The 25612-nt window shown below is 39.4% G+C and overlaps 1 protein-coding gene across 3 annotated transcripts; it reads right to left on the bottom strand.

Annotated features, from left to right (window-relative positions):
- Window positions 1–6418: 6418 nt before the first annotated feature.
- On the bottom strand, window positions 6419–24944 carry GOLGA7 (golgin A7). Of its 3 annotated transcripts, none has more exons than XM_072776600.1 (6): window positions 24827–24944; window positions 24426–24557; window positions 18686–18838; window positions 11385–11486; window positions 10318–10380; window positions 6419–7827 (listed from the first exon to the last, which is right to left on the bottom strand). In XM_072776600.1, the coding sequence occupies exons 2-5, from the start codon at window positions 24534–24536 to the stop codon at window positions 10333–10335; spliced, it is 414 nt and encodes a 137-aa protein (XP_072632701.1). In that variant the 5' UTR covers window positions 24537–24557; window positions 24827–24944; the 3' UTR covers window positions 6419–7827; window positions 10318–10332. The 3 variants fall into 3 exon arrangements, with proteins under 3 accessions (XP_072632701.1, XP_072632699.1, XP_072632700.1); XM_072776598.1 differs by having other exon boundaries at window positions 24776–24842; XM_072776599.1 differs by lacking the exon at window positions 24827–24944 and adding an exon at window positions 24690–24797.
- Between the last annotated feature and the right edge of the window lie 668 nt (window positions 24945–25612).

Here is a 25612-nt window from a genome sequence, read left to right as displayed (position 1 = left end):
ATGTCGAGAACTTGATATAACTAATGAATGGGTCATTCCACTTTAGAGTGAATTTTATTGAAATAATTTTTCTGTGTAGGAACAACTCTTATGATACAATTGAGACTCATCTGTATATGGGTAAGGGTTTCCCTGAACTGACAAGATACATGAAGATTTATTTTAAAACTTTTTTTAAGTCCCAAATATTCTAGTTTGAGTTACAGAGATGGAATTATATTGCCATTATTACCATTCCCTTTTATTTTCACACAGAACATATATAAATTTTATATCTCTCAAGATGTCAGTGCTTGAAATAATAAGGAATAAGAGGACTGAATTAATATAAAAATGTGAAATTAAAAAAATTTGTGATATCTTTAAAAATTCTGGCATTATTTCTAGGTTTGTTCATTTAAACTTTTTTTTAAAGATTTTATTTATTTATTCATGAGAGACAGAGAGAGGTAGAGACATAGGCAGAAGGGGAAGTAGTCTCCCTTTGGGGAGCCTAATGCAGAACTCGATCCCAGGACCCCGGGATCATTATCTGAGCAGACGCTGAACCACTGAGTCACCCAGACGTCCCCATTTAAACACTTCTTACACGTTTTTTGTTGGTGAACTAAACATTTTAATGGAGTTCAGTATTCATCCTCTATCAGAAAGCTGGAAAATGGATGATTAGGTGGGTTCCATGTTACAGAACATTATTTGGGTATTTTACCACTAAATTAGCTAGAGCAGATAATGTAATAATTCAAACTTTAGAGTAAAAAAAAAAACATTGAAGTTTTCATTTTCTGTTATGTCCAGTTCAATTATGAAAATATTTTCAGCTGAAAATACTGAAACCTGGTCATGAAATTGTGTTAACTGTTGATATTTAGAGACAAGAACCAGAAGCTTTGGGTCACTTGGCCTTTCATAGCTGGTCTTGCTGTGAACATTGTCATTCTACACATTGCCAACTTGTTAGGGTCAGTAAGCTTTGGACGTGACCCATCGGGCTCTGGGAAGGCTGAGATGACTTTGAACTTGTCCCTGTTTACGGGGAAGTGAGATAATAACTTTCCTAGTCAACTTCTTTCTTTCATCTTAGACATGTTTACAGGAGAAATTTAGCTTGACCCTGAACTTTACCCTTGGCTATATGCTGCTTCGAGGCTGGGAAGTTTAATTCATTTATTTTAAAGTGCTACTCACATATCTGTAAGCAGGAAAAAGTCATTTCTCCATATTTTTTTACTTTTTTTGGGTATAATTAGAAGTAGCAGGATTCAGAGGCTAGTGCTTCCTGACAATGAGACCAACAAGACAAATAGGCCTGGACGCTTGGAGGAAGTTGAAAACAGAGAACCGAGTAAAATCCCAGGGGGTGCAGGTATTGTGCCCAAATTATCAAAGCCCATGATGACACTGAAGGTGCTAAATGGGATGTATAATACTTAGATATAGTATTGACATATTCAGGTGGTTGTTTTTGTAATAAAATTTTTTAAAATTTGAAAACGTATAGAAAATAATCAGCTGTTTAACATTACAAATTTGTTGTAAGCCCTGTGCCCCTCTTTCTGACCCCATTCTCTTTCCTCCCTCTCTACAGGTAACCAGCAGCTTCAGCCAACTTACTGTTCATTGTTTCCAGGTAAATGGATGTATTTTAGTGTCCAAAAATAATACGGAAATAATATATAAATTTTGTGTGTAGGGCAGCCCCAGTGGTGCAGCGGTTTAGTGCAGCCTGCAGCCCAGGGCGTGATCCTGGAGACCCGGGATTGAGTCCCACATCGGGCTCCCTGCATGGAGCCTGCTTCTCCTCTGCCTGTGTCTCTGCCTCTCTCTCTCTCGCTCTGTGTCTCACATGAATAAATAAAATAAAATCTTAAAAAAAAAAAAAATAAAATAAATTTTGTGTGTATGTTTATCAATTAGGATAACTCATGGAACGTAATTGTAAAGCAACTTTATTTTTGTCTCTAATATTATTTTTGTTCCTTTACATTGATGTGTTCGGTGGGTATAGCTCTTCCCCTGTCCCTGCATGAAAACTGAGGAAGTTCTATTATTATTACTCTTGTCACTCTTCTGTTGAAAAAAAAAAAAAGTCCCTTTTTGATCTTTATAAGTCACAAAACACAGTCCCAATTCAGGAATGAAAATGTCCAGTTTGTTATAGTCAAAACCCCCTCTGGAGAATAGTACCACGCTGGGGGCTTAGCATTGGCCTCTGTGTGCCATTTGGGCCTCAGCAGTGGCAGTAGCCAGATGGGTCATAATGAGAGGAAGTCTATGCTGTTGAGTCACATGTAGCCACCATCCCTGCTGCCATGACCATGTTACATGGTCCCAATGAGCAAGCACCAGGGGGGCTGGGAAGGGGCTGACTGACATCAAAGGGCTTTCCACTTCCACACTGAGAGCCTCTCTGCCAGGGGTGCTATCTGGTGGGTATTTACATGGTATATGAATTGCTTCGCATGCTGAGACCATTCCCAGGGGTTCTTGCACGGAGTGTTCCTCTACTCTTCTGCCTTCCACTTTTGTCCTCCCTGGTTCCTGAGCAGTGGGCCAGCTAGCCACTCCCATGAATCTGTGTACCATGCTCAGATTTCCTGCTCATTCATTTCTCCCATTGGCTCAATCCTACTGGAAACCATGGGCCACGGTAACATGGTTGATGCCGTCCACAGGGATCAGTTTTCTAGAACCTAAAGGATCACACAGAGGAGAAAGGATCTGGAGGGGCAAAAGGAGACTATCCAGCCCCCTGTACAAGCTTGAGTCTGCATCTGGGTCTCTATTCTGTTCTGTTATTCTGTGAGCTTGTCCTTGTATCAGTACCACACGTTAAGCACTACGACTCAATATATCTAGTTATAGGGCAGGTCTCTTCACTTTTTCTAGAATCAGCATGTCAAGTTCCATAAAAAAACCTTATTAGGACTTTGTCAGGCAAATAATTTTTTAAGTTCTTAATAAGCCTGTCTGTAGAATAAATTGATTAGACTAAATTTTACCCTAAATGCTTCCTCCAGTCCCAGAGGCATTTTTAATTTCTGCCTTTAACTGTTACATATAGTTAGTATGAAGCTGCAGTATTATCCTGACACTACACATTACCTTGATAAATAGAAAAATTGTGGTCACTTCAAAATCTACATAGTATTTGAGAATAGAAATCAATGTACACAAGCAACTTTCTTTTCTCCTCAGAGTTTTCTCACAGAGTCTCTATCAAGGATCTGATTATTTTTAAAATGTAGCTCTTGCCGGCAGGGGTTGGTAACATTTCTGTCAATATGGTTTCTGTTGGGAATTCTGGTTACTTAAAAAGGTGATTTTTATCCCATCTTGATGTAGTTCCTTCATATCATTAGACGTGAAGTGAAGATCTTCTTCTGCAATATTAAAAATGCCCACAATATGCTGTTAGGCTTTTTCTTTCCTAATTAACTGAAGCATCACTCATTGTAAAAATAGACAGTCACATCTATAATAATGTCGGTTTTTCAAGCACACCGTCCTTCAAACGTCTAAGAAATTAGGAACTGGACTAAATAAAACATTTGTATGTTGTATGAGATACACAAAAATATGCAAATGTGCACACCAATCCTTTAATTGGGAGGAAAAGGGTCACATTACATTTGAGTCCTTGTATATCACAGCATCTAAGCTTCTGTGGTTATGTTGTTTGGCATTTAGTTGTTTCCAGAAGACTAGTTGCCAAAACATTTTGAGTACAAATTATTATGTTTATTTCCTAGCAATAAATTGGTCTGTGAAAAAAAAATTGGCCTATGAAAATATGATGTAGGAAAATATATACATGAACTGGGATCCCTGGGTGGCGCAGCGGTTTGGCGCCTGCCTTTGGCCCAGGGCGCGATCCTGGAGACCCGGGATCGAATCCCACGTCGGGCTCCCGGTGCATGGAGCCTGCTTCTCCCTCTGCCTGTGTCTCTGCCTCTCTCTCTTTCTCTCTCTGTGACTATCATAAATAAATAAAAATTAAAAAAAAAAAAAAAGAAAATATATACATGAACAGAAACGCTAAATAAAATCCAGAGCAACAGACCTGGCAGCCAACAGACTGATTTTTAGCCCCTCCCCTTTTTAAAAAGACTTTCTTTTTTTTTATTTTTTATTTATTTATGATAGTCACAGAGAGAGAGAGAGAGGCAGAGACACAGGCAGAGGGAGAAGCAGGCTCCATGCACCGGGAGCCCGATGTGGGACTCGATCCCGGGTCTACCGGGATCGCGCCCTGGGCCAAAGGCAGGCGCCAAAGCGCTGCACCACCCAGGGATCCCAAAAATACTTATTTTAGAGACAGTGCAAGAGAGCACATGAGTGGAAGGGGCAGAGGAAGGAGAGTCTCAAGCAGACTCCCCCTGAGCATGAAGCCCAACACGAGGGCTTGATCTCACAACCCTGAGATTACGACCCAAGCCTAAACCAAGAGCAGATATTTAACGGATGTTAAACCACGCAGCAGCCCCCCCCCACTTCTTTTTTTTTTTTTTTTCCAAAAAAAGCTCTGTGTAACTGAAACAACAACAACAAAAATTCTCCAAAGACAAGGTGATTTATGATTCTCAAGATTAAAGATTTCACATAAAAAGTGACAGTTCTGCTGGCATAAACTCGTTTTGACAATGACTCTCAACCAAAATCTTTGTGCCTGATTTATAAAATTACCTTTTTTTGTGAAACGGAGGCTTAATTTTTTTTTTAAGTAGGCATTCAGTTTGTACAGGGCTTCCTGTTTGTAGGCAGTATTTCAAGGAACCTTGTATCTGCACCATTTGAGATATTCGGGAAGAACTTAGGATATAAGACAGAAGACCTAAAACCTTTATAACAGTCATAAAATTCTGTATTTACTCATTTTGAAGCAAATTATTCTAGAATTTAGGTGGTACAGAATCATTTTGGCATTCACGGGTCACTGTCCTTATTTGCTATCTTATACACATTTCCAAGTTTTGAGTACTGTGGAGTACTGCTGTAAACTACTCCCTACAGCTTTGGTGGGAGGAATAACATCTTTCAACCTTACACATATGCAGGTTAAAGTTGGTCACTGTGTAATGATTCTATGTATTGGTCTATCCTCTAACCAAGCACAGATGAAGATGGGGATCACTTATTGGCAATGTCAGGGATACACAGAATAAAAAAACGACAGAGTTGGAGGCTTACTCATTATTTACAGATCTACATATTTCAGATTTTTTTTTTAATGCAATTACTTTCCCTGAGAATTCCTATCTGCAGGGGAAAGATCACTGGAATCCTCAAGAGTAGTTATCTCTGTGCAAAAGTGTATTCTAATGGAGTTTGAGCCACAGATACCTTTCCAGTCTTAGAACTTTACAAGGGGAGTATACAAGACACTATCTTATGAAGTCAAACACCTTAGATGTAGGGAAGTAACTCTGCTAATGACTGATCAACCTATATCTTATTCACTTAACAAATATGAGTATTAAGTATATGTATCACCCTGAATAATGGTGCTTCAGAGTTAGGCGTAGATGCAAGGTAACTAGAAACTCCTGCCCTCGTGGAACTAGAAAGATTAGGGTAGGGTAGGAGACACACAGCAAGGGGAAGGGAGATCAATATATACATCAAAGATAGCACTAATACTCTGACCCCCTGTATATGGACTTAACAACAAAATAAAAAAGAAAGCATGCTATTCTTGAGGAATGATGGTTTTATGCTAAGAGCCAGGGTCCAGTGGAATATGGAAGGAACTTATTAATTCAAGTCTTATGATGTTCTTTATAAGTACCACTTACTAGTATAATTGGGTAGAGAAGAAAAGCTGAAAATTTTATAAAGAAAATAATCTCGGGACACCTGGGTGGCTCAGTGGTTGAGTGTCTGCCTTTGGCTCAGGGCATGATCCTGGGGTCCCAGAGGGAGTCCCATGTCAGGCTTCTTGTGGGGAGCCTACTTCTCCCTTTGCCTGTGTCTCTGCCTCTCTATCTCTCTCCCATGAATGAATAAAAAAACAAAATTCTCACAAAAGTCAGAATATGGACTATATATAATTTTTGGACTATATTTTTATATGTGGTTTTCTCTACAAATGCACTTCATCTTAAAAAAGAGTCATCAGATGATCCAATATAGTAACAATAACTGATATTTTTTTCCTAACGAAACATCCTAATCCTTAACTTTAGTTGAATATATTTTTTACTATCAGGAAATATTTTTTAGTTTATTAGGAAATATTTTTTGGTTTTTATCTATTTGGCTAACATATCTGCCCCTTTTGTAAAATACTGAAAAGTGTGATGAGTGTTAAGATGTTTGTTGAGAAATATTAAGTTGCAGTGATTCTAGCTGTATTGTTTATCTGAAAAATTTAATGCCGTATCTCTTTACCAAACCACACCAAATATGACACAGACAATTTGTTTAAGAAAAGTTTTACTAATGAGTTATTTCAGCAAAGTTATTGCAACAGGTTTAAAAGGCAGACAGACACATTATTACAGGCTATAAAGTAACAAAGGAGTTTTATACAATTAAAATATTACACAGACCGATGGGATTTACTGAATAAAAGATCCATAAAAGAAACTAAATCTGAAAGATTTAAATCCAGTATTAGCACCTACAGTATCTCTGCAAGTAAAACTTTTAACGGTTTCATTCTTTCCTAATATATTTCTGAACTTTTTCCCAAAAACAGTGCTCTCAAACCCCAAAGATGAATGAAGGGCATAAGAAACCCTGATACTAAGAACATACAGCCAAAAGAACTAGAAACACTGACTCAGATGTGAGAATTTTAGTTGGAAATCACTGAACTTACTGTACTTGAACCAATCATAAGATTTCTGTGCACTGAATACTGTATATGAGGAAAGTCTATGAATCATAAGGTTTGCCAGTAGGGATAGTTAAAAATTAGCAATATACAGTATTATTCCTATCAAATTTTTTTCTCATAAGTTATATTTATAACAAAACTATAATTAAAATATTTATTATACTTGCTTATTACACATTCAGGGACACAGCAGGGACATTTATGTTTGATGGTTTAGCATCCACTTTATTGTGCTTACTTATTTTTTGTAAGGAACACGCAACACATACTACATCTTCCCAACATTCAAGGTAATGCAATAATAAAATTCTCCAAAGAAAAATAACTGGAAATTGCATTAAATACTGCTTTAATTAGGAATAATTGCTATAATAAAACAAATAACATTATACATTATTTTTCCAATGAGTTTCAGTTTGAGAAACTGAACAGCAGAAACAGATCTTTAAGAGTTTAGCCATGGCAAAACTGGTAGTTCTTTGAAATGTGGGAGATGCATTAGCAAAACCATAGACACAGCCTACCTTTTGCCAAAATCTGGGAGGAAAGCATTTTATTAATTTGGGGGAAAGAAGAGTGAACACTGGCTAAGATATGACTTGTTGAAGTCTAGAGCTACCTGGGAAGCTGGCCCAAGGAATGAAGAGAACCACTGGTACTGGTTGGCAGATAAGAAATAAACTTTGTGTTGGGCTAACCAACGGCATCTTTTATTAATGGCTTTGAATAAAAAAAGTGACACACTTCATTGTGTTTTCTCAGAAATGAATCAAAAGATTACAGAGTCCTAAACAATTTGGAGACACAAAGTGGATGCTGAGCGACTAGAGGTCACTCCACGTGTGGAATTTTAGAAAGTTAGTCCTTGGAGTATATGGCACCGTGGCTCTGGCAGCAGATACAAAGGAATGATGCTCTGGAGAGGAGGTAGGGGACACTCTGCGATTGGCCAGTGGATAGATGAGGGTCCCAGCTGGAGGTGGGATCTGCAGTTAGATACAAAAAGTAGAAGTTTTAGAAAGGGATGCTAAAATAACCTCTAAAACATCGCTCCTACACCAACTTATAATAGAATACTTAGACCTGTACTGACTAAGGACATCGCTCAACAGTCTAGAAATGCAAGCTCTGCCTGTTTCAGTCTCTGGACAATGTCACAAGAGGTATAGCAGAACACAGGCTGAAGTGGCAAATCTGGGGCCAGGCTGCCTGGACTACTACTACCTATTAGTCTTCAGCCTTAGACAAGTAACTTAGGTTCTCTGCACCTGATTTTCCTCATCTGAGAAAACTGGGGTAACAGTACGTACCTTGTAGGGCCGCTGTGATAATCAGGAGTAAGCATTTAGAACAGTGCAGGCACATAATGAGCACCCACAAAAGGTAGCTATTTTCGTCAGTGCTCATTTACTGTGACCCGGTACTGATATGTTCTGATTTTTATTTTTATTTTTTATAACTTTATAATAAATTTATTTTTAAATTTTATTTATTTATTTTTATTTGCCAACTTACAGAATAACACCCAGTGCTCATCCCATCAAGTGCCCCCCTCAGTGCCCGTCACCCATTCACCCCCCCAAAAAAACCACCATCAGTCTTTAATAGAGATATTTTAAACACTTTTAATAAAGGCCATCTCCATGATTTGTGTATTTTTTGGTTAAATCATTAACTCTCATGTTAATACTTCCATTTGCAGAAAACATGGAGACTTAAGAAAAACCACAGAACTGAATTGAGTATTCTTACAGTTTCTCCCTCTCCTCCAAGACCTCCACCCACACTAGATCCTGGGCCTGAAAAACACACAGCTCTAAATTGAACAGAAATATTTGCATTCATGAAACTATCCAGGAGTTCCTAATATAAATCTTTCCCATTTCAAAATTTCACAGTTGCCTGACTATTGATAGATTAGTCTCTGGTGTGTAATTGCTCAAAACCCCATGCCACCTCAGAAAAACATTACATCTAGCAGTAATAGCTGCAAAGTGAGTCATGACAAATGCGTTGTGCCAAGCCAACGCAGCTGCAATTGATAAAACAAACTTACTCCAATGGCACATAACAAAAACCACACATTAAGGTTCCTGGTTGCACAACTGAGAAGTGTCAGTTTGGAAGTTGTACACGAGCAATTCTTTGAACAAGTAACACTAAGTGTTCCCAAATAAGGCCTTTTTAAAGAAATAAAACACATGGCAGAGGATATCATTATTTAGATTTTTGGCTTTCAAAGTCAAAGAATTCAGGTGACACTTTCACTAGTGCTAAGAGAAGGCAGCTTTGGAATTTGGTTGGTTTATAGGATTTGATAAGTTGTACAGGGCAGACAAAATGTATTTTTAAAGAAAGTCTTGAAAAAGAAAAGGGGAAGATAAGCACTTAGAATAATCTGATGAACTCTTCCCTCTCCCTGTTTCTGCTGCTGCAAGTACTTATAGGATGTATGGTGTAAAAAACAGGGGTTTTATGGTCAGTCGAACTTGGGTTCATATCCCACAGTGTGTTAAACTGTATAATTTTGAGAACACCATTTACTCTATTTGTACCTCGGTTTGCTCATCTGTAACATGGAGGAAATGCTCTGCACACTTCTTGTAAGGATGAGAAATACCATTTGTATGACACTTGGCACAGTGCAGGTGCCCTTGAAATGGCAGTTATTATTTCTGTTGCCCTGGGAAGGAGAAGGATGTCTGCTTTGGCAGATCTGTTTCTGTGCTGCCTGTTAGTGACAAACACCTGCACACAATTAGGAAAATACAGCAGCAGAACACTCTCTGTAGAAAGCATATGAAATCAGCAGAAATAGTGAAGTATGATTTTCTGTTACTTAGAAGACTGTGCTCCTGTATTAATAAGGCTTCCACATGATTCTTCTACCCTCCTATCAGTATTAGCTAACTTGTTTCTCACTTCTTCAAGGTCATTATATGGATATCTAAGAACATAAATATTCTAAACAAAAGAATCAGATTTATGGTTTTAACCACCAGGGGTAAGTTTTCTCCTACAGGGCAATGAAACCACTTAAATGGATGAAATATTCAGAATCTCCCCCTCCAACTCTGAAATGTTTCTTTGGTTATTAAAGCCATTCATCATATAGGCAGGGCAATTGCTTAAACAATTTTTATATGCAAAATCCAACTATTTAAATGTCTAGGATTGCTTTGAAATATTAAAGCAACACCTCCCCCACCAAAACAAACAAACAAACAAAAACAAACAAAAAGAAAACACCACTAAAGCAAAGTAACAACAAAACCAGTCTGAAAACAATACAAAGAGGAAAAATCAGGCTTAAATTCTAAATCACCAAATAGAATTTAGGTTATAGACACATTTTAAATATCAAGCCAAAACAGAGAATATGCCATTATCTAATGTTTTATTTACCATTCAGGGAAGAAAATTCATGCATGCTACAAATTACATAAACTGCATATAAGTCACATGATTTTTTTTACCTTTAATTCTACGGTTTATCTTCCACTGCTCATGCCTCTGTCTTCATAAATGGTGATTTCAATCTAACAGCATGGCTGTTAAGAAAACACACTGTAGGATGGAACATATAAAGGGGACGATGGCAAGAGCATGTATATGATCTACATAGACTTTGCTTTCAATTTCCTTTGCTCTCTCTTACTTAAGTTAAACATGATGCTTTCTCCACCTTAGAGAAAACTTTGAGAAATGTAATTCTCCCCAAAGCATTATTTATTTTTTGGAAAAAAAAATTCTGAAAAAAGATGCTATGCTGGAGAACTAGAGGGTTTTTAGCTGAGAATTGAAGAAGGTAATGAATTCAGTGGTTCAAAATGTCCTGAAATTATTTGCGAACTTTTTCTTGGGAGAGTGTTCATGACCTCTGAAAGTTTAAGCATCACTGCTGCAGAGTAAAATAAAACTGCTGAAATTATTATCAGCTGGAAGGCCTGGGATAATCTGACCTAGGTTTTAAAAAAAATTTATTTTACTCATTACTCTAGTTATCAAGCTAAATTAGTTTTTTTTTTTTGCAATTTTATTTACCAAATTTACTTGGTGAGTTTCAAAGCTTACTGCCTCTAAAAATATGCACAGTATGTCAAAGGTAATGAAATTATACATCTGGCAGCTGTAACTGATTTCAACTAGTCAGATGAACCCACGGAACTGCAATTCATTTAGATGACAAGTCTCACCACACATTATGAGTTTATGCATTTCAAAGAGGCTTTAGGGTCCGAGTTTTTGCAGCTGAAATGCATTACTCATGCCACCCCCATTATTACTACAAGATGCCCTCAGAACCACCAAGAAAGACGGTAACCAGAATATCAAACAATCCAGAGACCATGCAAAGGAAGGAAACATGCTTTAGGAAAAATGTTGGAGACAGGAGACTTGTGGTAGGTATGCGATTCACACATAAGATTCTTAGGGCAAATACAAGAGAAGGGAGTTAAATTTTCTCTATCTAGTAGATGCCAAATAGTACCATCAAACTTTTATAGATATTTAGACCTTATGATCTGGGCAAAAAAGATACAACTCGAAGTCCTCTCTCAATGGGATCTGTCAGGAGGAGGCCTTGGGGAGCATAGATCTTCTCATTCTGCTCTTGAATGTATTTGGACACTTTCTTCAGAACCTGAGGGAAAGAAACACCATAGCTTTTTACAAATGTCATCGGATTTCCCATTAAGTATCAGCTGGATCTCAAAATACTCAGGCAGTGGAATTAGTTTTTAAAACAAGAAATGGATATTTGTATGAAGGGACACACTTTGAGTATCTGGCACACACTGGCTGTATGTGACACATGGCACAGCCTAATGGACTCTGCATGTCAGGCTCTTCAGTGTGGTATGAGCACTGATGCACACAAAAGCAAGAGCGCCAGCCCCTGCTCCTTACCTGCTGTCCTCTCAGCCCTGGAGATAGAGAAATAAGTAGCTGATTATAGACACAAAAGTTGGTTGTACTTTGCTCCTTCCCACGCATCAAGTGTGGTCAATGCGACACCTCCTCATACCAAGGGTAGTTCTTAGCCTTTCCCATTAACACTTAAGAACCGGCCTCTCTCCTTTGTATGTTTCTGTCAACTTTAAGTAATGATACAAAGTTGGCCCGTAACAAGAGATTGCCTAGTTCGATTAAAACTGAAAAGTTTCCTTCCTTTGAAAAGCATGTGACAGCAGGCATGGAGGTTCTGATGACAAGTGTCTTGTATCAATTTCACCATTGCATATAATGCTACTCCGCAGTCTGCCCTTGTGTCCTTGATGGGAACTTCAGTTTATAAGTTTAGCATTAAGGTTGTAAAAGTCAAAGCAAATGCAGACAAAAACCAGATAGGATACAGAGGAACTTCTGGAAATTGCCAAATCTCTAGGCTTTAATAAGGGCAGTTTTGAGGCAGATAAGCTAGAAGAAAATAAATCTTAATAGCTATATACAAAATCAAAGAGTTACATGTGTTTTTTCAGATTCAAAGTCATCATAACCCTCTTTTGGCTCTAATGTTCAAAAAGGCTCTAATCCAGTTCTTTAATTACTATGTGTTTTCTTAAATTCATACTACCAGCATATGCTAAAGTCCCGGATAAATGTGATCACATCATAAGTGAAAAAGAACTGTCTGAGAATACAGTTAGAGATTAAGAAACCATTTAAGTGTGTGTCTACAATGAACCAGGACAAACTAACAAAATGAGGACGCTGCAATTTAGGTGCCATGGGATAAGATGATTTAGAATTTAAACCACTAGGTAGTTTGTCTAATGACTTATCTAATTTAAGGAAAACAAAATTTATGTTTATTCATGTTACATCTTTGGGAATACTATAATTTCATGTTCTAAAAGAGCACAATGTTATTAAGAGAGCCGTCTGCAGGGTTCTTTAGGGAGTGAATTAAGAATACCACTTCTAAAGAAAACATTTTTTTTTTTTTTTTTTTACCTAATTACCTGAAGTAATACAAGTATCATTCTCCTATTTTCAACTCTGAAAGAACTTGAATGATGCTTGGTCTTTATGGGCAAAAAAAAAAGCCATCTTAGGCTCTAGCTTTCTTTCTTTTTTTTTTTTTTTTTAGGCTCTAGCTTTCTATCAGTTTGTCAGTCATGCTAAAATGACAAACAGAAGGAAGAAGCCCATGGAGGTGCCCAACTCAGGACCCTCAATCTTCTCTCCAATTCCTTTCTCGGCTCACCTGCCAGAACTGGAAATTGGAGAATCGGTCTACCTTACTCTAGTCCATTTCCACTAGAGGGGGCAGTCAGAAAAGTCAAAGAAAGGATTCCGTCAGAACAGCTTTCTTCCCTCTCTCCTTGGGTACAGGTTACCAGCAAAGAAAGAGCATGCTTTTGTTTGACTGAAGCATAACTCTGTTGTGCAAGGTTTTTATTTAAACTTTAATAACATTCATGTGCACTTAGGTATAAGTTCAGAAAGAAAACTGTTGAAATTTTAGTCAGCTTATTATTTTTGGTAAATCAGAGTCAAAACAATCTACAATATTGAACAAAATTATCTCTGTTATCCTCATACCTAACAAAACCTCAATCTGTGTTTTAATATTTACAAAGCTAAACACGATCAAACCTCAATAAAGACTATTATCCTCCTTGAGAATATTAAACTGGAGAAATCCTGAAGAAAAAATACAGATGTTCAAGAAAAAATATCCTAAGAGAAGCTAAGTGAGAACAGTATTTTCAGAAAATATAGAAGTTCCTTCTAATTTGTTCCTTTTATAGACGATATAGCACACAGGCAGAAGGGATGTTATGAACAAGGCAGATAGCTACTGAAAGGAGAAGCTTCTACAAGCCCATTTGTTCCCTAATTATAATGGGCAGCAACAATAGAGAAATAACACTGAAGTCTTTATCTTCATTTTAAATCAATAAATAGCACATTATAGGAAAAAAAAAAAGCATGATTGTTCTAGGGAGTTTTAAAAGGCTTATTTACAATTTCAAAAAATTTAACCCACATGACAAAGTATAAGCACTATTATATTTGGCTTACTGTTTGTAGACTAAAATTTTAGTGTTTAAAACAATACAGACTAAATGACTCAATCCTGTCCTTTCATAAAGTAGTAAATAATAGCCTAGAAATTCCTAATGTACAAATTGATAGATGGAGAGGGCAGCTGTTCTTATATGATTTTTATCAAAACTACAAAAATATATTTAAAGTTTTCTTTTAAAAGTATAAGTAAAAAAAAAGTAAAAAAAAGTAAAAGAAAAAAAAGTAAAAAAAAGTAAAAAAAAAAAGTATAAGTACACATCTTAATTATGATCAATCCAGTTAATCACTTTGCATGATCTAGTTATTCATGTCCAGTTTCTAAAATAAAATTACCTATTTAAAAATATGGACATGCCTTAAATTTTGGTTTCTTTCTTTTTTTTTTTTTTTTTTTTAAAGATTTTACTTATATATTCACAAGAGACACAGAGAGAGAGAGAGGCAGAGACACAGGCAGAGGGAGAAGTAGGCTTCATGAAGGGAGCCTGATGTGGGACTCGATCCCGGGTCTCCAGGATCACACCCTGGGCTGAAGGTGGCGCTAAACTGCTGAGCCACCAGGGCTGCCCTAAATTTTGGTTTCTTAAAACTAATCTTATTTGTTTTTTAACAAAATATTTTATTTTTTTATTTATTTGAGAGAGAGAGGAGAGCAAAGAGAGAGAGAGAGAGAGAGAGAGAAAGCATGAGTGGGGAGGGAGGCGCATAGGAAGAGGGAGAAACAGACTTCTCATTGAGCAGGGAGCAGATGCAGGACTCAATCCCTGGACCCTGGGATTATGACCTGAGCCAAAGGTGGACACTTAATCAACTGAGCCACCCAGGCACCCCTAATTTTATTTGGTCTTTACTTGCTTTATAATACTCCATAAAAAGAAAGAAACCTTGATTAGACTTATAAAGTAATACCTTCCATGTTGCCTATGATCCCAAGTTAAAACATATATTAGGATCAATTTCCACTCTATTTCTGATACAGAGAACTGCCTGTCAAGATTAATAATCAAAGGGATTTTTATTTATTTATTTTTAGTAGCCTCCACACCCAATGTGGGGCTTGAACTTATAACCCTGAGATCAGGAGTCCCATGCTCTACTGAGCCAGCCAGGCAACCCAATAGCCAAAGGGATTTTAATTAAAAGCTGCTAAATGTTTTAAGCAGTTAAATAAGCTAGCAGATGCTAAAAAAGATTACTTATATCTGAAAAAAAAAAAAACAAAACTATTCACAAATATCTAATTAAAACATGTATGTGTGTGTATATATATATAAACACATAAGTTAGCATGTGTATATATGTATATACACTAATTTAATTTTTAAATTTATCTTAAGAGAATACTATTAAGCATCTACCATATGTGAGGAAATGCATTCATTCTAGCATCCATTTTATTTTTTTTTAATTTTTTATTCTTTTAAAGATTTTATTTATTTATTCATAGAGACACAGAGAGAGAGAGGCAGAGACACAGGCAGAGGGAGAAGCAGGCTCCATGCAGGGAGCCTGACGTGGGACTCGATCCAGGGTCTCCAGGATCATGCCCTGGGCTGCAGGCGGTGCTAAACCGCTGTGCCACCGGGGCTGCCCTAGCACCCATTTTATAGGTGTGAGAACTCAGAGATTAATTTGTCCATGATTCCATAATTAATGCAATTGACTTGGCTGGCACCCAATTACCATTTTTTTTTTTTTTTTACAACTGACATTAGAAGGGGGTATCTATTTCAGCAAATGCACATTGATTAAAAGTTAGTTAAAATCTTATCAACAAATGTAAAACTATAGTGTGATGACAACTCAATTATCTACTACTCCACTAAGTATGAACAAAATACTCTAGAGGACATAATTACACCTCAAATTGGCAGTACCATGTGCTTCTGTAAATGACCACGCCCGGATGGCCTAGTTTCTATCCATTTGGATTCAGCCTTACCCTCCTCTCCTACATGGCCTCTGGTTCAAATCTGTATTTCACTATCAACATATTCCTTGAATTTGTTCACTTCTTTCCATCTCTATTGCTCCAGTCCCTGCTCAAGCTATAATCATCTCCTGCTTGGATTTCTATGGAGCATGCTACCTGGTTTCTACTTCCACTTTTATCTTTTTTTCCCCTAGGTTAAAGAGATTGCTTTAAAATGAAAACTATGGGGATCCCTGGATGGCTCAGCGGTTTAGCACCTGCCTTTGGCTCAGAGCGCGGTCCTGGAGTCCCGGGATCGATGTCTATTATAAATAAATAAATCTTTAAAAAAATAAAATAAAATGAAAACCTAATTGTATCACTCTCCTGCTTAAAACCTTTCAGTAGCTTCCCCTTGGCACTGAAAATAAAATCTAAACATCTTTTCATGGACTACACACAAGATACAGCTCCTCCTTACCTCTCCAAATTCATCTTTGGCCCCTCTCTCCACTTCTCTCCTTCCACACTGGCCTTCTTATAGTTCCCAGAACCCATTATGCTCTCTGGGCCTTTGCACACACTCATCTCTCTATCTGAACGGTCCTGGATTTGCATCCTTCCCATAGCAGCTCATATGTTACTACTTCAGAGGCCTTTTCTGGCCATACAATTTAAATTAGGTCTCTCCTATTATATTTAATAGGAAACAAACAGGAAAGTTTGTTTCCTTAAGACACTTACCACCATTTATAATTGAGTTGGTCTTGTTTCTTTTGCATCTGTTGTTACTACTAAATTATAAACACCACATGTCAGCAATCATATTTGCCCCGTTATATCCCCTGCACACTGTTTAGTACATAGTAGGTGTTCTTTTTTTTTTTTTTTTTTGTAAGATTTTATTTATTTATTCATGAGAGAGAGAGAGAGGCAGAGACACAGGCAGAGGGAGAAGCAGGCTCCATGCAGGGAGCCCGACGCGGGACTCGATCCTGGGTCTCCAGGATCATACCCTGGGCTGAAGGCGGCGCTAAACCGCTGAGCCACCCCCTGGGCTGCCCCATAGTAGGTTTTCAATAAATATTTATGAAATGAATGAATCTCTTGTCCCTTCACTCAGCAAATGTACTATTAAAGAGAAACTGCTAAGACAAATACTGATCCTTTAAAACTTCTGATTTTGAATGTTAAAAGAGGAATGAAAGTTAGCTACTTCTCTATAAGGTATAGAAAAAATATAAACTACTAATTTAGTTATTAAATACATTCTTTTAGTAAAACTAAGACAATTCATGTCAGGATGCTAATGAAGCATCTGGCAGCAGCAGCATTTTCAGCCAATAACTCCAAAAATACTTTAGCTGCAACTGTATCTGCTCTCCAGAGTCTAGGACGTCACAGGCACACTTGTATTAGGTGGAGTATTACAGAGTTATCTTTATAGCATTTCAGCTGCTAAAAATGCTCAAAATTAAATGATATATTAGGAGTGTACTGTGATTAACTTAAATTCATTCAACACACATTCAATGAGTGCCTAACACACCCTGGGCTTGGTATTTGGCATGAAGAGGGACATAAAATGGTTAAGGCAATGTCCTTGACCTCAAGAAAAATACATACTTGAAGGGCAAATAAAAATGCAAACTGCTTCACTCCAAAGTCAAGAGAGGTTAAGTGCCAGGAAAAGAGACATAAGTACAGTATTGTGGGGATACAAAGGCAAGAAAAAATTCCAATTAGAAGCATAAGGAAAAGTTAGATGGCAGCAGGACATAAAGGGCTGGTGAGATTTGAACACAGAAGGAATGGAACTGTAGGTAAAGGAAAATCTCAGAGGGTGTGCTTGGTGAGTGAATGAGTTTGGCTGAAAGACAAAGTGAGGAAGGGCTGGGAGACAGAGCTGGAAATGTAAGCTGGAGGTCCGTTGGAGAAAGGGCTTGAACATCACTCACTGGCAATAAATGGAAGCCAGGGAAGGCCTCTGACTTTGTAAGAGTGCTAGAGAAAGTAACGCAGTGTTTGTTAAGATTTTATTTTATTTATTCTAGCGACAGAGAGAGAGAGAGAGAGAGAGAGAACAGGTGAGTGTGGAGAGGGGCAGAGGAGGGAGAAAATCTCAAGTGGACTCCAGGATCATGACCTGAGCTGAAGTCAAGAGTTGGAAGCTCAACTGACTGAGCCATCCAGGAGCCATAGCAATGCAGTGTTTTATGAAGGCAGAAGCAAATGGTTTAGAAAAATAAAAGAATGAAAGAAATAAAACTCATCAGACTATTTCAATAGTCTAAGAGACAGGTAATCAGGGAATATATTAGAACAGTGGCAGAGGAAATCATGAAAAGTTAATAATGAGAAAATGGAATATATTTCAGTCTTTGACAACTGAAAATATTTCCCTTCTTTTTCATCCTCCATACCTTAAGATGGTACTGAGAAAGGTAGGGTGCTATTAAACAAAATGGGGAGGTGGGAAGTTTGCCTTTTGGACATCTAAGTTGAGAAACTGGCAACTCCATGTCTAGCAGGTTAGAAAGAGAAGAAAAAAAAGCAAGTGGCAGGATAAGTAAAAAGAATTCTGAGAAAGCTAGACAGAATGAAAATATAGATTTTCCACAGTTTTCTTAAGTGTAAGCCCATTTGAACACTGGTATGTTAACTCCATGTTGACACATCAGTTTTGACCAGTTTCTGAAAAACTCGGGACTCTTTACTATGTGCTCCAGACACAGAAGCAACAGCAGAATTTGAATTATTATTATTACTATACATGCCCCTTTAAGTTTTTTTTTTTTTTTTGCCCCTTTAAGTTTTATGGCAACTGTCACCAGTAAACATAAATGTCAATTAATATGATTTTAAGAGATTTTGTGAGAACAAAGTTACCTTACCTTCTCGTAATGAGTCTCCATGCATAAGAAGATGGTATAAGCCGTTAAACAAGCCAAACAGCCTTCAAGATACGACTGGCCTCCAAGCTTCTCTGCTTCTGCATAAAGGTTATTTAGAGTTCGAACTGTTTCTTCAAACTGCTGCCTATCAATCTGTGTTGAAAAAAGAAGTTAAAAGTAAGTTTTGGAAAAAAAGATCAATCACTCAGTTATGCCTGCTATCATTAATTCATTCTGCTATTTCATCAACATTCTTATCCAATAGTTGGCAAACATTTTAAGTGATTAAAATGGGACCTATGTTACTGAAACTGCTTAGTCTTTGTTTCATCTTACCCTTCTTATGGACACTGGATATCTTCAAGATTCAATATCTTGTCTCTTTATTCTTTATACTGAGTACCAAGTAATAATAAAATTATACAATCCTGGGGCACCTGGGTAGCTCAGCTGGTAGAGCATCCGACTCTTGGTTGTGGCTTAGGTTATGATCTCATAGGTTATGGGATTAAGTCCAGTCCCATGCTGGGCTCTGTGCTCAGCACTGAGTCTGCTTGATACTCTCTGTCTCTCTCCTTCTCCCCTGCTGGCATGTGCTCTCTCTCTCTAAAATAAATAAATCTTTAAAAAAATTATACAATCCTGCCATCTTTGCTTCCACTTATATTCACATTTATTGAGCATCTATCATCAGATGTTAGGACAGGCCTTAGAGAAAGATGAATAAGACATTGTCTCAGTCCTCTAGGAGTTGACAGTCATGCAAATAGAACATGTATGTAAATATAAATAGGTAATAAATTGACAAGGCATATTTAAAGTATGGCAGGGGTATGAAAGGAAGGAGACATTCTCTTTAACTGGAAAGAGCAGGTAATCTCATTACTTTTTTAAGTTTTTATCTAAATTCCAGTTAGCTAGCAGTGTAATATTAGTTTTGGGTATATAAAAGTGTTATTCAACACTTTCATGCCACACCTGGTGCTCATCACAAGAAGTGCACTTTTTTTTTTTTCCTAAAGATTTTATTTATGTACTCATGAGAGAGAGAGGCAGAAACACAGGCAGAGGGAGAAGCAAGCGCCATTCAGGGAGCCTGACGTGGGACTCCATCCGGGTCTCTGGGATTGTGCCCTGGGCTGAAAGCAGTACTAAACCGCTGAGCCATAAAGGCAGCATAAAGTGCTGCCCAGAAGTGCACTTCTTAAACCCCATCACCTATTTCCCTCACCGCCCCCCAACAACCTCCCCTCTGGTAACTATCGGTTTGTTCTCCACAGTTAAGCATCTGTTTCTTGGTTTGCCTCTCTTGCTTTTAAGAGCAGGTAATCTTAAATTGAGTCCCTAAACACTGGAATCTACTGAAAGCTCACACTAAACAAGGCAAAATCTCAAACTATCACACAACTCTCTTTGTATCAAATCATTCCTATTACCCTTCTATTCAGTGACACCATTATCTCACATTTACACTAATACTACCACTGTCATCCATTTTCACTCTAACCTCCTCTCCTGCTTTCACGTTTTTCTCCTAACAGTACTTTGTAGATTTCAAATCTCAGTGCTCTACCCTAGGACTTTCACTCAATTAGTAGAGCTTTTCACGCAAAACTACCGTTCTTGGCAACAAAGGACAGTTTATCTGTCCTTACTCTATGCCTCCTCTCACACATCTACCTTATTCCTGAAAAGAGTAACTCCTTACATACGAATTCCCTCCTTTATAAAGTCCTTTTTTGAGAGAGAGAGAATCTTAAGCCTCTCTCTGCCCAACACAGAGCCTGACAGAGTTCAATCTCCTGACCCTGAGATCATGACCTGAACTGAAATCAAGAGGCTTAACTGACTGAAGCACCCAGGTGCCCCACTTTTGTGAAGTCTTATACAAAGACTCAAAAGAAAGTCAAAGAACTTCAAATTACTGTTGGAGACAAAATAGTCCCAAGAACATAATTTTTTAAAATGTAAAACAATTTATGATCATCACTTTTAAATAATTAAAATCCTTTAGGTTAGAAGCAGTTGCAATCATTGTTTTGTCTGTTGTGTGGAAAAACTATGAGGACTCAATGAGCCAATGGCACGAAAAACTTTAATGTGAACTTTAAGTGGTGGCGGCTCTCCTGTTTTTTCCAAAGGAGCTACTTTTAATTTCCAGAATATTCAGAGTTTCTGACAGGGGTTGGGTGGGTGGAGATGATGCTGAGAACCAGGGCAGCATTCCTGCACTGAGCCACCACTTGAATGGTCATCTAGGGAATCTATGTCAGAGTTCTCATTCCCCGAAAACGGACTCTGTTCACTCTGTGAAAAAATATTTATAATAAATTGTTATCTTCACTAACTATGCCTAAGTTAACAACTTCCATCTGTCGCATCAGCAAATCCATAAAAGTCTAAATAATTTCAAACTCTCACGTTTGACCTATCTGAAATGTCATGATCTGATAAGGAAAGTTCTCTGAATTATTTACATATCTTTGGATATAGTGTGATTTGAAACTATGGGATCCAACCCATAAACATTTTATTTCTTTCAGATCAGAATTACTCATCATACCAGAATCATGAATTCTTAAAAAAGTTATCCCAATACTGTAATGCTTTATAATGGAGGTAAATCATAGATCATTTAAAAAAAAAAAATCCAAGGTGAAGGACTAAAAAAAAAGTTTAATAAAAAAGAAATGTAAAAAGTCAAGCATTTCTTTGAAAGGTTATTTTAAAAAAGGGAGGAAAGGTAAAAAACGTGGTAGTCAGCAGTAAAGGCAAAGGACCTAACATACAAGGGCTCACGAGAACAAATGTGGGCATTTTTCTGTCACTCCCTTCACTATGAAGACCACCTGTCAGTGTTCTCCCCTGGGTACTTGAAGACTGATACTGAAGCTATTTCAAAATTGGGAGATTTGTGAAGTGGGAGCCAAATACAAATTTGAGTAAAAAACACTGAAAATCAGAATGGAAATAGGAATCTGACTCGTTTTCCCAGAATTTTTGTTTCCTGTTGAACTATGTGGTAGAAAGCATGGTGCTGAAGCGTAAAGTGATCACAAATCAAAGCTTACAAGTCAAAGGTAATTTCTACCAACTGGATATAGACACAAATTTTTAAAGGTATGTAGGGGAACAAATGCTTCAAATTATATAGTTCACTTATTTCTCTCCCACCCAGACCAAGGGTACCTAACATGCCTGTAGTTTGGCTAAAGTGAGAATAAAGTGTCAAGACACTTCTCTTTAAGAAGTGTCCGGACAACAAAGTTAAGCATCAAAGTATTACATTTACCAGGCAGCAGCAGAAGTAAACTTGTTAACAGGCAGAACTTGTCCTCCCTCCCAGATTAAAGGGTACAAATGTAAGTGTATCTAATACTTTAAAGTAATACAAAACATTTGTATATTAGTTTCTTCCTCTATTAAATTACCAAGTGTGATGTTCTCCCCAGAGGAAAATCAGCCCAGTGGCAGAGCAATCAGTACAATTTCTAGGGTAAGTAGTATAGAAACAAAGACAGAAACCTTTTAATTTTCCATCAAACAAAGCAAGGAAAATTTAAACCTGTAATTTAAATTTGATTTCAATACATTAAAAGAAAAATCAAAGCTCTCCCAAGCAGTTTAAAGCATAAACTAGTGTTTTAACCCAAACACTGAAAAAAAAAAAAAAAAGGAAGAAAAAAAAAAAAAAAACACCCTCAAAGACACAATTGAATAGCACCAAGTAACACTCCCTATAGTTAGTACTCAGAGTCACATTATAGCCTAGCAGTTCTAGGCTATAATCTGAAGTCAAAGAAGTAAAAGGACTCCAGAATTTAGAAACATCAATTTCCTGTAAGAATCCGTGGAGATTCTCAGAATCCAGACTATAAAGTAAAGGCTCTACCACACATGGAGTAGAAGGCTAATGTCTGGTCCTGCATATCTGCATATATATATTTGGCTCAGTTATGAGTTGGAAGTTTGACTTTAAAACCTTTAAACAAACGAACAAACAAACAATAAATAAAACCTTTAAACAAAGGAATCGGGATCCCTGGGTGGTGCAGCGGTTTGGCGCCTGCCTTTGGCCCAGGGAGTGATCTTGGAGACCCGGGATCGAATCCCACATTGGGCTCCCGGTGCATGGAGCCTTCTTCTCCCTCTGCCTATGTCTCTGCCTCTCTCTCTCTCTCTCTCTCTCTGTGACTATCATAAAACAAAACAAAACAAAACAAAACAAACAAACAAAAAAAAAAAAAACAAAGGAATCTTATAACATCCAAGTAAGTGTGGTAGAAAGAAGAGTTTACACTCTGATTTGAAAGTACATAAATAGTATAAGTCAGAGTTTCCATAACAGGCTTACAAATAAAACATTTGATCCATTTCATACAAGTCCTAACACGTAAAACATGTTAACTAGGATGTTAAGTTATTTTAAAAATAACGTTCAGTAGCGGTAGACAACAGGCAACTTGCTCAATTTCTATCTCTTGAAACCATGATGGAAATGTCCACCCAGTGTCAAGCTGAGTTAACTCAACATCTAGACGGCAAAGTGCAGCATTTAATACAGCATCTCACAGACAAGCTCATCCACACACCATCCCTGTAAAGCATACCTGATCTTTCATTTGCACTTAAAGAAACATACTTGGGTCACTAACCTGACCACAATTATAAATTAAGTCGAAGGACACTAGGATTGATACACATTGATTTTCCAAACTTGGCATTCAGGTAGAGCAATCTACCTGTTACAAGCTGATTTTAAAGGACTGCTACACATTTCTCTTGTACAGACTCCTCTATACCCACTTATCCCATGACCAGTATTTCTTACTCCCACACCCACAACACACCTAATCACCTCAGTCCCTCACCCTCCCCATCAAGCAGAAAAGAGCAGAAAACCTGCTCCCCTTTAACCAGAAACTGATCTCTAAAAAGAAAACAGAATGCAAGGTAACATGGCTCAAGACCAAAAGCTCTTTCTTTGGGTGGGTGAGCACATTCAGATACAAGAGAAAACAAACTCACACATGCTCACTTCGTTGTATTTTTAAAATAAAATACAAAGAATTTCTCCCCGAGTCTGAAGAAAGAGGAAACACAGCTCCATCTTCCATTTCTAGGTGCAGGGCTGCCTATGGGACCTATATCCTGACGCCAATTCTGATATGCAAGCCAACAAAACACAGGTGGCTCCCGGGGATCATAACCGGGAATTGCAAGTGTCAGGCCTTGTTCTGAGATCCTTCCCTGTCCAGGCCGATCTAATGCTCCACGTTGCTCAGGTTCCCAGCAGGCCTGTCCGTACTGCCTGGTACAGCAATTTAATAAACCCCTTCTGCCGAGCAGGGCGACCAGCACCGTGGCCAGGAACCCCAATCACGAGAACGATGATGATTACTCTCCTGGCGAGGTGGGAGGATATAGTTTACAACGTGCTGAGCTAGGTGGCTGGAACCTCAGGAATTAGTTCCTCATCACTGTTGTCAATAACCCGGGGTGGGGGTGGGGGTGGGGCGGGGCGGAGGCGCGGGGGGAAGAAGGCGGCTGGTTGGCTCGGCACCACAGAGTTCTGTAAGGTCACCACACCCGGGGGTCGGTCTTATTCGTCCTCCTCCAAACGCCGCGTCCGGGCCTCGCCTCCCCTCCCCTCGCCGCCAGGCACACCGCGGGCCCGGTGTCTGCCCTGAGGAGGCCCGCCCCCATCGCCCCAGAGCAGGTGCGGGGACAGGGTGCGTACCCGGTTCTCCAGCTCCGCGGGGAACTTGGTCTGGAACTGGCACCGTGTGCCGCTGCTGTAGTCTCGCTGAATGAACACCTTCCCGGACACCGGCGCCTGCTGCGGCCTCATGGCGAGGACAGGACCGGCGCGCTGCGGGTTCGGGGGGACAACAGCCTCGGGTCAGATCCCCGGCCTGGACCCGAGACTCCAGCCCGCCCGCCCCCCAGCCCCTCCCCACGGGCCCAGGTGGCGCGAGGCGTGCCCCGCCCCACTCCCCCTCACCCATACTGGCCCCGCGGGACTTGAGCTATAGCCCGGGGCCAGGCCCCGCACCCCCCGCAGCCCGGTTCGGCCCGGGAAACACGAACCCGCCTCCTCTGCCCTCCAGCTGCAGTCGCACCGCCCACAGCGCCACTTACGTCCTGCCGCAAAAGAGCTTGTTTCCCCGCCCCTCCGCTCAGCCTCTATCGCAAGGAGAGGACTCACCTTCGCCCCGGCCGTAAAGCGACCCTGGTGAGGCTGCGCGCTGCGGTGAGGAGGCGCAGTGGGCGGGGTCCGGGCCGACTCCGCCCCTCGCCCCGCCCCGCCCCGCCCCGCCCGGGGGCGTCAATACGGAAGGAAGAGGCCGGGCCTGGCCGGGCCGGGGCGGGGCGAGGCCAGGGAAGCTACGGCTGCTGCACGCTCCCCTCGTTTGCCCCGGTCCAATACTCGGGATTTCCCTGTTGTGTCATATCCGTGTCGTGTCATTTCCCTAGTGATCGACGTAGTTTTTGACGTCCTGGCTTACCTGTGGGTGCCGCCCGACTCGGGACAAAACGAACTGCTCACACAAAATTGGAAGCAGAAAGCAGACGCCTGGGGATCCTCTTGGCAAGGGGGCGGGAGAAGGAGGGGACGGAGACCCTGCTTGGGCTTTATTACCGAGCATCCGTCCTCAGGTCTCTGCGGGGTCACCGTTCCTCCTCCCGCAGAGATGTCCATCCAGCGCCCAGTCTGTACATCCCTCGGGCGGCTGGGAGGACAGGTTCCCCTCCGTGACCTCTGGGGCTCCACCTGACTCAGCACACACTTTTGCAGAGCAGCCAAAGGAACTCCGCCTTGCCCTCAGCTGCTGGAGCCTGCCTGATACAGCCTGTTGGCACCGATGCCTTACCCTGCCTTTTATATATCTTAAAAATTTTCTCTTACTGTATTTTAAAAAGTTT

Source organism: Canis lupus, chromosome 15 (genome assembly GCF_048164855.1).
Source record: "Canis lupus baileyi chromosome 15, mCanLup2.hap1, whole genome shotgun sequence".
NCBI classification, from domain to species: domain Eukaryota; kingdom Metazoa; phylum Chordata; class Mammalia; order Carnivora; family Canidae; genus Canis; species Canis lupus.
Note: the sequence above shows the minus strand (reverse complement) of the source record. Positions and strands in the feature narration are given on the sequence as shown.